The sequence below is a fragment of the Marmota monax genome, unplaced genomic scaffold (genome assembly GCF_021218885.2).
Source record: "Marmota monax isolate L192 unplaced genomic scaffold, Marmota_monax_Labrador192_F-V1.1 WCK01_AAM20220418_F8-fsc00249, whole genome shotgun sequence".
NCBI classification, from domain to species: Eukaryota; Metazoa; Chordata; class Mammalia; order Rodentia; family Sciuridae; genus Marmota; species Marmota monax.
In genome coordinates this window covers 175,866-192,356 of record NW_026694242.1, presented here as the reverse complement: position 1 = coordinate 192,356, position 16,491 = coordinate 175,866, and the positions used below count along the sequence as shown (strand labels likewise).

General features: G+C 36.4%; 1 protein-coding gene across 1 annotated transcript in view; it reads left to right on the top strand.

Moving 5' to 3' along the window:
- Nucleotides 1–1,517: 1,517 nt before the first annotated feature.
- Nucleotides 1,518–16,491, top strand: part of LOC124108508 (zinc finger protein 91-like) — a 53,598-nt gene continuing 38,624 nt past the window's right edge. Inside the window, 2 exon segments of the mRNA XM_058586236.1 lie at nt 1,518–1,623; nt 1,626–2,748. Coding sequence (XP_058442219.1) covers nt 1,518–1,623; nt 1,626–2,748 — 1,229 coding nt within the window.

Below are 16,491 nucleotides of genomic sequence, written 5' to 3'. Positions count from 1 at the left end.
AAAGAAAGACTTTAAAAACACATTTTCTGCTTATTACTATTAACAATTCTTGACTAAATTTAATTCCATTTTTGTGTGTGTTGGTTTAATTCAGTCAACTTCTTTTAAATGATAATTTACTATTCCCTTTGAGTAATTCATAACGTATTTTCTTACAGTAAATTTAGCCATGATTTTTTCTGTTGGTAAGCAGGAACCCCTTTTTGAACAGTCCCCAAATATTTGCATATTTCATATTTTTTCTTTTTTAATGAAACAGAAGAAAGTCGGTAGATTTTTAAAATATATTCTGAAGGAGGAAAGGCTTTGTGTAACACAGTGTATTTTCCTCTACTATATTACTCTACAGAGGAATGTACTCATCTTGGATACTGTGAGCACTAAGATGATTTGGAAAGTTCTCAAAGTAATTTTCTGTGTAAATTTTTATTTGATTTATATGTTTCTGTATTAACAATGGGCTTAGATTTAATAACCTACTCCCCTGATGATGTTCCTTTATTGCTGTAATTTCTTATGTTTGCAAAAAATACTCAGCCCAGTACAGTAAGTAAACATGATTATCATTTTTATTTCAGCCATGACTTCTCATCACCCTGAAGAAACTTTTCCAGAGCAGGGAATACAAGAGAGAGAGGGAAGATATGGAAATTATGACATTAACCATTTACAACTAAGAAAACAATGGGAAAATATAGGTGAGAGTAAAGTTCAAAAATCGTATTATAGTGGTCAAAACCAATTAGTAGTCCCTATTTACGATAAAAATTTTATGGTCAAATGACAGCAGAAACAATTAATATCTGAAAAAAATTCAATTTATTTCACTTACTTCTGAGGAGCTGTGTGTCTGTAAGAATATATCCACAGCCATTTTTGAAGTGAAAAGAATTGTGGAAAATTTGAAATCTGGTCCATGCATCAGTTTTTAACTTGGCCAATTAAAAATGTAGCACCGAGGTAAACTTCCATTCAAACATTTGCAAGAGAAGACATTTTTAAAAGTGATAATTTGAGAATTTCTTTACAAAATGTCCATATTTCTGCAACAATACAGTAATTTCTCCTTGTGCCCAAATAGACAATATTAAGAATTGCAGAAATGTTTCTAATTCCCCACTATTGCTCAATGACAATTCTGATACAGACTTTTGGAAAGTGCACTATATAGATAATGCTATAAGTAACACCATTAGCCACGTCTCTACCCTGAGTAATTACCATTATATTTCCATTGGTGAGAAAAATTATGAATATAGAGGAACCCCTAGGCATTTTCTAAAGGAAATATACCAAGATGAAAAATGTGGGAAAGTTTGCTTCAGTCGAGACAAAACTTGCAAGTGTAAGGTATATGAAAGGGTTCTTTATCACAGTGCAGAGCTTGCTCAATACAAGATAATTTATAGAGAAAGAGAGCCCTATATGTTTAAAGAATATATCAAAGCATCAGCTTTCTCTACATCTTCTAAACACAGTAGATACTATGACAGTGATAAACCCTATAAATTTAAAGAATGCAAAAAAAAACTTTTAGTGAAAGGTTACAACTTGTTGAGCATCAGAGGATTTATACTGAACTAAAGACCTGTAAATGTAAAAAGTGTGGCAAAGACTTAAAAAATTTTCAACTCTTACTCAACACCAGAAAATTTATTCTGCAGCGAAGACCTACCAATGTGAAGAATGCAATGCACTCAAGAACTTTACTCAACATCACAGTGTTCATACAGGAGATGTGCAATGCAAATGCAAGGAATGTGAGAAAACTTCTAATAAAATCTCCAATCTTATTTGTCACCAGTGGACACACCCTGGAGAGATGCCCCACATACATAAACAATTTTGTGAATCTTTTAGTAAAAAAGCAAGCCGAAAAAATCACCAGAGAATTCATACAGGAGAGAAGCACTACAAATGTAAAGTCTGTGGCAAGAGTTTTAATACAAACTCAGACCTCAATCACCACAAGAGTATTCATACTGGAGAGAAGCCCTTCAAATGTAAAGAGTGTGGCAAGAGTTTCAGTCAAAAATCATCACTTACTCAGCACCAGCGAATCCACACTGGAGAGAAGCCCTACAAATGTAAAGAATGTGGCAAAAGTTTTAATAGAAACTCACATCTTGATTGCCACAACAGGATTCATACTGGAGAGAAGCCCTACAAATGTAGAGTGTGTGGCAAGAGTTTCAGTCAAAAATCATCAGTTACTCAGCACCAGCGAATCCACACTGGAGAGAAGCCCTACAAATGTAATGTGTGTGGCAAGAGTTTCAGTCAAAAATCATCACTTACTCAGCACCAGCGAATCCACACTGGAGAGAAGCCCTACAAATGTAAAGAATGTGGCAAAGCTTTTAATACCATCTCACAGCGTAATTGGCACAAAAGTATTCATACTGGAGAGAAGCCCTACAAATGTAAAGTGTGTGACAAGAGTTTTTATACAAACTCAGAGCTCAATCGCCACAACAGGATTCATACTGGAGAGAAGCCCTACAAATGTAAAGTGTGTGGCAAGACTTTCTGTCAAAAATCATCACTTACTCAGCACCAGCGAATCCACACTGGAGAGAAGCCCTACAAATGTAAAGAATGTGGCAAAACGTTTAATCAAAAAATATTTCTTACTCAGCACCAGAGAATCCACACTGGAGAGAAGCCCTACAAATGTAGAGAATGTGGCAAAGATTTTAATCAACAATCCTCACTTACCCGACACCAGAGAACCCATACTAGAGAGAAGTTCAATAAAGGTGAAGAATGGCAAAGCTTTTCTAATTGAAGGTCACATCTTACTAAACATTATAGATTTTTTACTGCAGAGAAGTTTTACAAGTGAAAACATTGCATCAGTGTCTTTAAGGATGAATCAACCCTTATTTCACAGTAGTTCAACACTATTTCACACCAGAGATATGAGAGCACAGAAATTATACAAGTGTAAAATAGGTGACAGTCTCTCCAACAGTTGTTCACACCTACTCAGCACCTCAGAATTCATACGAGTGAGAGGACATGTGGGAAAAGTTTTGCAAAACTTTTGGCCATTGATCAAACATTTTTAAAACACTGGAGGATTATAGCTTATAGAAACCCAAAGAATGTGTCCAAGACTGTATTCAAATTTCAGACATTTTTCAATTTCTGACCGGATATCTGTAGCAAGTGTGCAATAGCATTTGTCCAAAGTATGTACCTTAGATAACAGCAAAATATTTACAAAAACACCTTGACAAATATAAAGATTGTAGTAAGTTTCTTATCTAGAGCCCATCCCTTGAAGTATTTGGGACCTAGGAGGGGAAAAAATCATTTAAATGTAGAAAATGGGTAATTGCTTTTGACATTTGCTGAAAACTTTCTTAACATCTTTAACTGATATTGTAGAAGTAAGGAAATACAAATATAGAATAGTGCATCCCTAAAAGGATATAATTTTACTGTAAATCAACAATTACTAAAGAGTCTCATTTTTCACAACTGGAGAAATAACAATTCTCAGAGTCGATTATTTCAGAAGTCTCTTATGATTTATATGAAATTTTAAATTTTTAGTTTTTATGTTTGTACATAAACTTAGGGGCACTTAATCAGTAAACCACATCCCCAGATATTTTTTTTCCATTTTTTTTTTAGAGATAGGTTTTGCTAAGTTGTATAGGGCCTCACTAAGTTATGGAGCCTGACTTTGAACTTGCAAAGCTTCTCACGTCCCTAGGGTCACAGCATGGTTCACCATGCCCGTTTTACAGAGCATTTTTACTTATATTTCATTACAGATGCAATTTGTTACTAAATAAAGTGAATTTCTTAATGTAAACCTTGTCATGCATTTAATGATGTTATTAGGTCACACATCTCCCACTATTCACTTTGCTAATGGATTGATGCAATAGTAAAACATTCTATTGAGTAAATAGTGCTATAAAGTCTCCATTAATGATTTCATATGTTTAATCAAGTATTATTTGGAGAATATTATTTATGTAAATTATATACTCTCTTGTTTGTAATTATGGGAAAATTAAGAGAGTTACAGGAAGGACCTATGGATACTAAAATAATGCCCAGATATCCCTAGTTTGAATTATGAGTTTAATATTTCACCTTATAGAGTAGCAGTACACCCTAAGGGATCTACAACTCCAGAGATTTATACAAGCTCCCAATCAGGGAGAGGAGAAAGACCCAAGAGACTAGGAGCCAACGTGCGTATTCAGGCAATAAAGGAGGGTTGCTGAAGGGGGAAGTAGTCTTAATGTTTCCTGGGGAATCCACATGGTCCATAGGCCCATCCTGACTCTTGGACTGAAGAAATCATGCAGTTCCTCATGAATTCTATGACGTTCATCTCTGAGGTGACTATACTCACCTCTAGTGTAGGAAAAACATCACAATTTGGTACACATCCATTGATTTACATATTGCCATACTAGTGTCTGTGTAACTGATGTGATTCTGCATTCTGTATTCGGGGTAAAAATGGGAGTTCATAACCCACTTGAATCAAAGTGTGAAATATGATATATCAAGAACTATGTAATGTTTTGAACAACCAACAATAAAAATTAAAAAAAAAGACTAGGTTAAGCAACATAGTAAGACCCCATCTTCAGAACAGAAATAAAACTATTTTTTCCCTTATGAAAAAAAAAACACATCACAATTTGGCACCACTTCTTTAGTTTTGGATACCCAGTAGGAAAGTGTAACTAGAAACATGTAAAATGATGACTGTAAAAAGAAAAAGACATACTATAGGAGCATTTATGCCCCCACATTTTTTATTTCATTATATATTTTGATTTTGTAGACCTTTTGGTTCTACTTACTAACTTACAATATAACGTTTGTTATATTTATTGGATTATATGATAAATAGTATGTGTCATGGTCTCCCAGACCCCTGTGAAACCCAGTAATTATAAGATACTATAAACTAACTCTGTCCCTCCTCAGATCTTAAAGCTCCAAGAGCCCATGACACCACAGAGAGAGAAACACAATTTGGATTGAAATAAACCTCTAGACTCTCATCTACAAGTCCTGTTCAAAAAGTGAAAACACAATATTCTCTTCATATGTGAGCCTTTGGGGTCAACAAAACACCACCCACAAACATTTCATTTAACTTGATTTGGGAAAATAAATATTGAAATATAATAAGTTCTAGGAGAATAATATTCATACCATTCTTTATTCCAAAGGGTAAATATCTAGGTTTCATGCTTATCGCCACATTATTTTATGCAGAAAACTGGCTTCATTTTACATATGAGAGTTTCAACTATTTATAAGGCCAGGAGGGAAAATTCAGTTCTATAAGTCTAAGGAAAATACTAAAGATCTTCCCTTTTCTTGATTGAATAATGTCTGCAATCCTTGATGAAACAGCTAAAGAATGCTGATTTCTCAATGCATCTGGCTGGGTGGCTCACTCATTGGAACCACAATTTACTTAGTCATCTCAAGGCTATCACTCCCTCCTCTAGGGTCTGACCTGTTCTTGGGAGGACTTGGTGTTCTTCAGGGGATCACCAGGTCATGCAAGATGTTAGAATGAAGTTTTCTTTGTTCTAACTTGTATTTATTAGGCCTCACTTTCAATACAAGGTAGAACAAGACTTCAGACTCTCACCTGTGGAGAGGATGCTCTGCCCAGGACTTCCCAGTCAGGACCCTGAAAAGCTCTTTGGGACTCCCCAGTACATAGGTTCAGTGGTTGGGTTTTCCTATTCTGGCAATACAGTTGCCTATGTCTTTCACTTTTGCTTTCTCTCTTACTTTCATAGTATTACTCAAGGAAACACTGTCTCGTGTGAAGAGAATGTCTTCCTTATCTATTGGATCTGACCTGCCAAGTTGAGCAGCTGCCCACACACTGAATGTCACAAACACATGTATGTGTTATCTAATCAGTAAGTAGTGTATCTTTCAACTACATGATTTTTTATTGCATGGGGGTGGAAATTGAGAATGCTTTGAGTGCACACAGCACTATTAATAGTATTCATAACACTGCTATGTAATGTTTCCTCTCTGCTCAACTTGTAAGTATTGTTCTCATGCTGCTTTGTAAAACAAATAGAAAAGAGTTTTAAACCAAAAAGTTTGTGATAATTGATAGTTGCACAAACTGCCTTGGGCAACTCTATTTATCATTGTTGTTTTGTATGGGCTCAAGGTACTCTTTTATACTTTTATTTAACCTTAATGACATTACCATTCATTGAAGAGTTTTTAAATCACATTCTTGGTATACAAATTTTCCCTTGTCATTTTTAAAATTTCTTACTCTCTTTAGGTATACATGATAGTAGAGCAAATTTTGACATATTATACACGGAGTAATACTCATTTTAATTAGCATTCCATTCTTGAGGTGTACATGGTGTGGACCTTCCCTGGTGGTGTATTTATATATAAACATTGAAAAGTTGTGTCTGATTCATTCTACTGTCATTTGTATTCCTGTTTCCCTTTTCTTCCCTTCAATCCAACTTTGTCTAATCCACTGAATTTCTATTGTCTCCCCCTCCCTTATTGAGTGCTTTAGCATCCATATATATTATGTATTATATGTAATGTCTGTTTAATCCTACTATCATTTCTATCCCCATATTCCCTCCCCTCCCTGCACTCCTCTCTACTTAATCTAAATAACTATTCTTCCCCACCCCCATTGTGAATTAGCATACACTTATTGGAGAGAACATTTGGCCTTTGTGTTTGTGTGTGTGTGTGTGTGTGTGTGTGTGTGTGTGTGTGGCTTATTTCACTTAGCATGATATTCTTCAACTCTATCCTTTTACCACCAAATGGCATAGTTTCATTCATCTTTAAAGCTAAGTAATATTCCATTGGTGGGGGAAATTATATATATATATATAATCACATTTTATTTATCCATTCATCTGTTGAAGGAAACATAGGAGGGTTCTATGGTTTATCTATTGTGAATTGTGCTGCTATAAACATTGGTGCGGCTGTGTCCCTGTAGTATGCTTTTTAAAATTCCTTTAGGTATAGTCCGAAGAGAGGGATAGCTGGGTCAAATGATGGTTCCATTCTGGTTTTTCAAGGCGTCTCCATACTGCTTTCCATGGTGGTTGCACCAATTTGGAGTCAATCTCATGAGCAATGTGTGAGTGTTCCTTTTTACCCACAACCTCACCAATATTTATTGTTGCCTGTATTATTAATGATTGCCATTCTGACTGAAGTGAGATAAAATCTTAAAGTAAATTTGATTTACATTTTCCTAATTGCTAGATGGGTGGAATGTTTTTTCATATCTTTGTTAATGGCTTATATTTCTTCTGTGAAGTTATCTGTTCAGTTACTGAGTCCATTTGTTAATAGGTTTTTTTGTTGTTGTTTGTGTTAATTTTGAGTTCTTTATATACCCCAGACATTAATGCTTTTTCTGAATTACGTGTGGTAAAGATTTGTATAAAATCTGTAGGTTCTTTCTTCACATTATTGTTTGTTTTGCTAGAAGCAGCTTTTTAGTTTGAATCTATCCCCTTTAATTATTCTTGATTTTTAATTTTTGTGCTGTAGGAGTCTTGTTATGGAAGTCAGATTGTGGACCAACATTCACCTCAGATTTTTAAATGACATCCCAAGTTCATGAATGTTTCAATTTTATTGTTTCTCTTACTATCTTGCCTTATAGATCTACATGTTCTAAAGAGTCATGAAATGATCTAGCTTCACATACATGATTTTCTGATGACTGTCATTTTTCAATATGTAGCTGCAGATTATTTAAAATATATATATATATACTATTTCAGACTTTAAATAAAGCACATACATGCCTTGTGTAGGAAATATTCCATCAATAGATCAACATCAAATCTATAATATATATATAAATATATATAAAATTCTGGATTCAAATGCATGCACATCCACCCAAGAGCTTGGCCCATAACACTTATTCTATACTAGTTCTACACTTTAGAACCTCCATGAAAGCTGTTATAAATCCAAAGCCTGAGACTCACTCCCCAGACATTCTTCTTTTTTTGGGGGGTACGATGATGAAGATTGAACTCAGGGGTATTCAACCCCTGAACCCCATCCCTATCCCTATTTTATGTAGAGACAGGATCTCACTGATCTGCTTAGTGAATTTTTTTCACTGAGGTTGGCTCTGAACTCATGATCTTCCTTCCTCAGCCTTCCAACCTGCTGAGATTACAGGCAAATACCACCATGCCCAGCTCCCCAGAGAGCCTTCTTTAACTGGTTGGAATCCACTTGTTCAGTATGTTTTGGCCTAATCCTCACAATTAGAGATGAAATTATTTTCCTCTCTATGAAAAATCATGGCTACAAAGAGATTGGACTCAACAACACCCAATTACACAGCATGTCCACATTACAACAAAGGTGTGGTCTGCAATTCTCCACCTCTCCAAAGAGCTCTTCTTGGCTCCACAAAGATGGGAGTACTAGCCAACCCTCTGCCATGGCTCATTCAGAAGCCTCCAAGGAAGTGAGTGTATATGAGGGACAGTATTCCAGGTGGCACCTTGGTGATTCATGGGCTATGCCAGGGAGTAAGGCAGAGCCTAATTCACCAAAGGCACAAAACTTTAATGTGGCTGGTCCAGGATGGGGCTGCATGAGGCGATAGTTTTCCTCCACCCTTGATGTGTCTTTCCTAACTGTTCATATGCTGAAATACTTGTTCAATGACTTGCACTCTTTTCCTGTTTTATGTTTCACTCTCATGTGGCTTTGGAGGTCTCATGCTTTGGCAATTATTGTGACCTTCTTCTTCAGTTTTCCAACCTCCCTCATCCCATCCATGTGGAATTTCTGTCTGTGCATATTAGTTTTCATTTTATATATTTCCATTTTGTCAAAGTTTCCAGTTACCTCTAGAAAAAGCAAATGTTTAATTCATTATCATGCTTGTACTTACCCTTCACATGTTGATAATGGCAGTGTTCAAGAACTATCTTCTGATTTCTACAACTGGAACATAAGTGGGTCTGCTTGAAATAACTGTTCTTTCTTTTGACTCCAGATAATGGGGATCCTTTTTAATATAGCACTTTAATGCTTTTATGTATATTTGTATACAGTACCCAGGAGACTGAGCCTGATTTTTACATGGTTTTCTCTCAGAGAAGGTGGAGTTGATCATGTAGGTTTCTTAGAGTAGACTCCAGCTCGGACTCTGCCTCAGCTCTGACTAGATTCCATTTGCCTGTGATTTCTACAACATGTGACCTATAGCTCTTCCCCTTCTTTTCTTGATTTTAATATTTCACTTAGAGCTTGAGCCACAGGACTGTCACTTTGGAAAGGATGACATACCAAACCATCACTAACTGCAAGAAGGTGTGCTCCATGTGCAAATTAGGAAAGAGGGGCCCATCACACACTTCAGGGCTTCAGGGAAATTATGGGGGTGCCAGGAGTCCCTCACATCAAAGTAGAGGCATTATAAGTTGTGGAACATGTTGGGACTAGTTTGATTTTAGGACCAGAATTAGAGTAATTTAAGTTTCCTTATCAACGTGAGAAAATGATCTCAATCAAGATCCTTTTCCAGATGTGTCCAGGAAACTTTAAGAGTTTGAAGCCCAGATCTCTTGGATTGCTGTTATCCATCAGAGAAGACAATAAAATTAAGAGAGATGACATGTCCCACTGGGGAAGCCACAGTTCTGTGTTCTCCAGTGGGAACTTCTTGCCTTTCTACAGACATTAAAATTACAAATCTGCAGAGACAGAACTTAAACACATCCTTTCCATAACACTTACAAGTGTTTGTGCTCTTCTCAGCTTATTCAGGTGACAAAGTACCTCTGTGTCCTCAGATGCAGAGTTAGTGTGGATTCTAAAAAGGGCATTGGAGGAGGAAATTCAGTCTACTAGTGAGGTTTCCCAGTAGCTTCTTTGCTTCTCAAAGAAGCAAACACCTTTAGAAGACAATATCCTCATTGCACCATACAGAACATGGTCCTCTGGGCTCACTAGGACTGTTGGAGGACCAGAGGACCATGTTCTGTATGGTGCAATGAGAATATTGTCTTCTAAATATGTTTGCTTCTTTGAGATCCTGCTAAAATGAGTCAATTTTTCTTACAGGGAATGTCAGTTTTACTTCTTCATTTTTCAATTTAATAACTTCATGGGACATAACTTACATATGGTATGTCATATAGAGATTTTAAACACTACTAATTTGTATACTTATTACCAGAGAATTAATAAGTTTTAATATTTGATTGATAATCTTGCTTTGGTCATCTTCATACCTCAAAGAACAATTATTGTTTGTGTAATTGTACATTTTTAAATCTTTAGAGGGAAATGAGGTTCTATGTTCAAAACCTCATTTTATAGAATGGAATCTCACATGGTTAAGAACTTTCAGTTGGTAAATGTCAGAGAAGGGACCATGATCAAAAGGAAGTACATTAAATATTTTAGAAAATCAAATAAATGTGCTGGTAAGTTCCAATTCATGGTGGCAAATTATAGGCTTGTGGATATAATTCACAAGAATTTGGAAGAATATTTTTATGTATTAGTCCATTCTGTTTTAATCACTAAAAACCTTTTGCAATATCTAATAATGGAAATGTGTAAATTTAATTTTGCTTAGAGGAACATTCAGGACACTTGAAATCCATCCTGCCTTGGTCACTTTCAGATTTTTTTTCCAAAATTCAGTTTTTCATGTCATTAGCATGCACAGATAAATGTGACCCTAAGACACACAGAACAAGATAAAGCAGGAAAGCTGAAAGCAGAACTTGACTCTTCCATCGCAATATCAGTCAGGGAAAATGGACCCTCCTGCAGGATCCTGTGGATTTCCCAGTAATGAGAGCTTGGGGTCTGCAGAGAAGTGCATGGGCTCTCTCATCCCTGAGGATGTCCACAAAACAGAATAGAGGAGAGTGTGGCTGTGGAGTCTCTAATCAAGACCTCCAGAGACCAATCAGGAAGCAGGCCTGATTTTATTGTGCAGTTACCATGTATATGTACTCAGGCAGTGCCTAAGCAAAATATAGACAGCAACCAATGCAATGTCTGCTAACTGTCCTTGCAGTGAACAATCAAAGAGTTGGACTGTAACATATGGCCTCGTGCCCAGAGCTGTGCCGATGGGGTAAGCAGTTTGCCACTCACATGCCTAGCATGGGGAGTGGCCTGCCATACAGACACCCTTAACCTATGCCCTGTATGCAGTACTCCATGCACTTGTGCCCACAGAGAAGCACGTCTGGGGCTTCTTCTTTCTTGACTTTAAAGAACAATTTCTCTTCTAGTTGCTTTTCTCAGGAGAAATTTAACATAATAGTAATATAAATACCACAGATGTAAGTGTGAACCCTGAGCTGTATTTTCAAACCCTGACAATTTACAAAAGCAACCCATGGTTCTCATATCTACTTCTCACAAAGAGCTGCCATTCATTCAGTCAAGTATTGCCCAGGGTTTGCTCTTCGTGTTACTGGAGGGTGTGTTTTGCAGAAGAGGGGCTGGATGATGGTGTCTCCCTCTCTGAGATGTCAGTCATTTCTCCCTAGTGCTATTTATAGATTCCCAGCACACAGAGAGCCACAGGTCAGAGGTTTCTGCCTAAGCTGACATCAGTCCCAAGCCCACTTGCTTGAAGCAAGTCCAGTCTCAATTCTCCATCTCCCTTTTGTCTGTTTTTACGTTAGTGATTACCAAGAGTTCATGGTGAGGGTTGGCAGTAGTGGTGAAGCTGAGCTGGGTGATGATGACAACCCCAAGCTGTAAGTCTGCACATGTGTTATTAGGGGTGACAGATCCTATTTCCTCACCAGTTATGAACAGGATGGTGCTCAGATTGCATATGGGAGAAGAGATATTTCTTCCTCTCACTTTCACCATGAAATGTGCCCACCCAGAGGGTCCAAATAACTGTAACTTGCAGCGGGGTGTTCCTCTCCTGTAATTCTCTCTACTTCTGTCCTGACCACTAGCTCATGTCCACTGCCTTAGCAGTCCTCACTACATGGTTACAACACACAGATGATGGTGCATGTATCACACAGCCTCCCCTGACTTTAGTGACAGCATCATATCTAACATGACTCCTTCCTGGATCCAGATACTAAAGGGAGTCTTTACTATCAGCTCTAACAAACAAAACTTCTGATTTTTTTGGAAAATTTCTTTTTCATGTGTGATCTGTTTTTTCTCATCTGCTCACTTTGCCTTTCCTTCTTCTCACCATATGTGAATTCTTCAAATGTAACCTATTTCAGAAATCTGTGTTAGATTCCCTGTGATTTACATATCCTTCCACACAGAATGCCCACTCTAGGGGGCAGCTTGATTTCTTCAGTGCATAAAGGACATGAGTGCCCAGTATTATAGGGCATCCATGGACCAAGCTGGAAGCATCACTCCGTAGACCCTTGTTTGAAGGGTGTTTCTCAGATTACCTCCCTGATGTCAGAGAGCTTGTGTTATGTCTCATGATCTCCTGGACTGTTGTGCCAGGCATAATGTGCACAGCTGGGAAGGTACATAGCTCAGGATGGACATTACTATAGATATTTCTTCACAATCACTACCATGGTACATTTACACAATTTTAACCATATATACTTGATGCACATCGTTTAGTGATGATTGTGGTTCAAAACTGGAGCTAGCAAAATGACCAGACTGTGCTTTCTCCTGGCCACTACCTGTATGAAGATTAGTTCTCCTCATTATTTCATGAAATTGTGTCCCTTTCTTTGAAGCATACTATCAGGAAAGGGTCTAAGTTCTTCCCAATACTGATACAGAAATTTACCATCAGAAAACAATTTTCCAACAGTTTCAAGGCAATCAAAAACCCATCCATGAGTTCTTGACTATTACTGCAAATTCATGGCACCTACACACTCCAGTTTGTATGACTGCATTTTCCTCAGCTACACTGATCTTAAATTCATCTAATAGCCTGGAGACACACATGATTAAAACATGTCATTTATTGAGTGATAGAAAACTTGGATTGTGTAAGATTCAAATGTCTAAAATGAATTAAAGCAGATTCTGCGTGTTACAGAAAAGTGATAGAATGCAGTTTTTGGTTTTAAATTTCACATGTCTTTTTGTTGCTGAGACAAGGCAATTTTAAAACCCTCCTCCTTTCCTTTGTACCCCAGATTCAACCCAGGGCACTTAGTCATTCAACTATCTCACCAGGCATTTTTTTATATTGGGAGAAAATCTTGCTAAGTTACTGAGCTTTGGCCTTGTAATCTTCTGACTCCTGAGCCGATGGGATTGCAGGCATTCAGTCTCACCTAAAAGCATTTTTAAGTTATTTTTTTACATGCTAATATAGATCAATTTAAGCTTATACTGTAAAAAATATTTATATAATATTTGTCTTCCATAAAATAAATTCATAAAAATTGGCATATGCCATTTATATATAGATCTCACCAAAAAATAACTAAGGCCTAGTGATTAAATGTAAACCCTAGAATATTTGGGGTTGAACTCATGGGCACTCAAACATTGAGCCACATCCCCACTCCTATTTTGTATTTTATTTAGAGACAGCATCTCACCAAGTTGCTCAGGGCCTTTCTGTTGCTGGATTTGAACTCACCATCCTCCTGTCTTAGCCTCACAAGGCCCTGGGATTATAGTTTATAATTTTTAAATTTATCTTCTTTTTTCCTGGATTTACCATGGGAGACTGTCTTTTTCTAGTGATTTTTCATATTTCACAAATCCTGTATGTTTGCACTCATATGTTGAAGCTGAAAAAGTTGATCACAAAGAACCACAAACAAGAAAAGCTTTTTATATCTGTTTTAAGAGACAGTTGGCAAGGAGTGCCAAAAAGCCGTTAAGAGGGAAAAGTAACTCTTAGGTTTTATAGCCCATAGTTTGAATTGTATAAGTAATTATTAGACTCTGGACATTCTAAGAAGACTTCACAGGTTTCAAACATCCAAATGATATTTTAGAAGGTAGAAATTGCACTGATTTGATCACTACACATGTTCAATTAAAATGCTGGATCCTATATGTAGATACAAATTAAAAATTAAACAATAATTAACACTTCAAGTCAAGTAGCAAAAATAAACAAGGATAGCTGGAAATACAAACCATGTCTCAATAGTAACCTTAAATGTTACTGGCTTAACACACCAATCAAAAGACATAGGCTAGTAGCCTGGATTTAAAAAGTCCAACAATATTCTGCCTCCAGGAGACTCAGGAAAAGACAGACTGAAGGTGAACGATTGGGAAAAAACATACCACTGACATGAACCTTGAAAGCAAGCAGGGGTCTCCATACTTTTATTAAATAAAGTAGACTTCAAGCCAAAGTTAATCAAAATAGATAAAGAAGAACATCTCATAGTGCTCAAGGGAACCATACACCAACAAGACATAACAATAATAAATGTATATGCCCCAAACAATGGCGCACCTATGTTCAAACAAACTCTTCTCAAGTTCAAGAGTGAAATTGACCACAACATGATCTGGGGTGACTTTAACACACCTCTCTCGCCACTGGATAGATCTTCCAAACAAAAGTTGAATAAAGAAACTATAGAGCTCAATAACACAATTAAGAACTTAACTGACATATATAGAATATGTATAAGACCGGAGGAGGAAGCTCAGCACCATGCCAGGCCAGAGGGAGGAGGAAGTCCGGCTCCGCCCCGCGCGCTAGTCTGGAGGAAGCCTATCAACCCTTAAAACCCCAAATCAAACTTTTAATCATTGAATATTAACAGTTTCCCCATTTTGTTTCCATGATCTTTTTTGCATTTTACTTTCACCTTTACTTTTTACTTTGCAGTGAACAATTCTTTTGTTAATACTTTCATTTAGATTATTTTTCCTATATTTGTCATTTTAACACTGCTCATTGCTACTGTATATAATTTAAATGATTTAATGTTGACCATTTAACCCATGACATGATTGAACTAATTCTTATGTTTCATTAGTTCATGGATATTGCTTAGAAACATTATAGAAATAATAGTATCATCTGCATATGCTATTTGGTTTTTGATGTATAAAATCCCATTTAATATTCTCAAAATTTAGAAGTTAGGAAAAGAAAAAAAAGTATGCTTTTCTAAAAATAAATTGATAAACACTTCAGTTCACACCATTAAGTATGAAAACAGTTCATAGCTGCCTTTAAGTGGATTGAAAAAGAATTTTCCTCTGGTCATAATTGGCCATAAGTTTTACAGTAATTTGGTAAGTGATTTTCCAAAAGCTTTGCTCTATCAAAATGATTTTTGGAAACTTCCCATATGACAATGTCCCTCTTGGTCATGAAGTTCAATCATTCTTTTTGTTGTTGTTCTCAGTTTGCTAGGGGTTTTGAATATCTGGGTCAACATCTGTAAAAAGATGGTCAGCAATTTTCATTCTTCTGATGTGTTATCTGGTATTTCTGGCCTTACAGAAAGAATTAGTCAATTTTCTTCTTCTACATTTAGATGTGATCATGAATTATTGTTACTGATCCTTATTTCATATTTCATAGAAATCACCCGTGAAGGCTCCTTTTAAAAAATGTGATTACTGTTTGGTTTTTTGGTGGGTCAATTTTTAGAGCTGGGTTTTTGCCAGGTTGGCCTCAGATTCCTTAGCCTAAATCCTCCTCTTGCTGTGGCCTCATGGTAGTGAAGACTAGTGGCATGTGCTCCCATATCAGCTTAACTGCAAGTATTTTTATGAGCAGCTGCAAAGTTAAATGTTGATTTGTAGGTCTATTTTATATTTCTTCACATCTGGGTCTACTAATATATTCTATTGATTTCTGAAGTAATTTTCAAAGTCGATGATTATCTACCAATTTATCTATATTTTGTTGTTTTCCAGACTCGAGACTTTCTTGGCAATTAAGATGGAATAATGAGGAAGCATAATGTGGGAAAATGAGAACCTAGCATTTTGCTAATTGATCTCAAGATGCCCTGTGAAGGATGGAGAGTGTGCACCCATAATCCTGTGAGACAAATAAAGCAGAAAAGCTAAATTATCATTTTATGTAGCCTAATACGTGATCTTGAGTAACTTTCATATGTCTTGACACACTTTTTTAATTTTTAGGGCAGAATCTAAGTATTTTACCATATTTAATTTAGGTTACGAGGGGTTTGTATTAAATTTTGGTGAGTTGTGTAAGTTTCTTATATTTTGGATGTTGAGCTTTTTCAGACATGGGGCTAGAATCAGTTTTCTTTAACCCAGTCTACTTTTACATTTCATTGATTGATTCCTTTGCTGTACAGAAGCATTTTTAGCTTTATATAGTCTCAGCTGTCTTTCCTTGCACAGTCTCAGCATATTCTATCTAAAACCATTGCCAACACCAATGGTAAAAATTCTTTTCTCATTTTCTTCTGGAATTTTTATGATTTTAGTTTATATCACAATGAGATATAACCACAGGCTTGTGGGCTCAATCCTCAAAATGTTGGT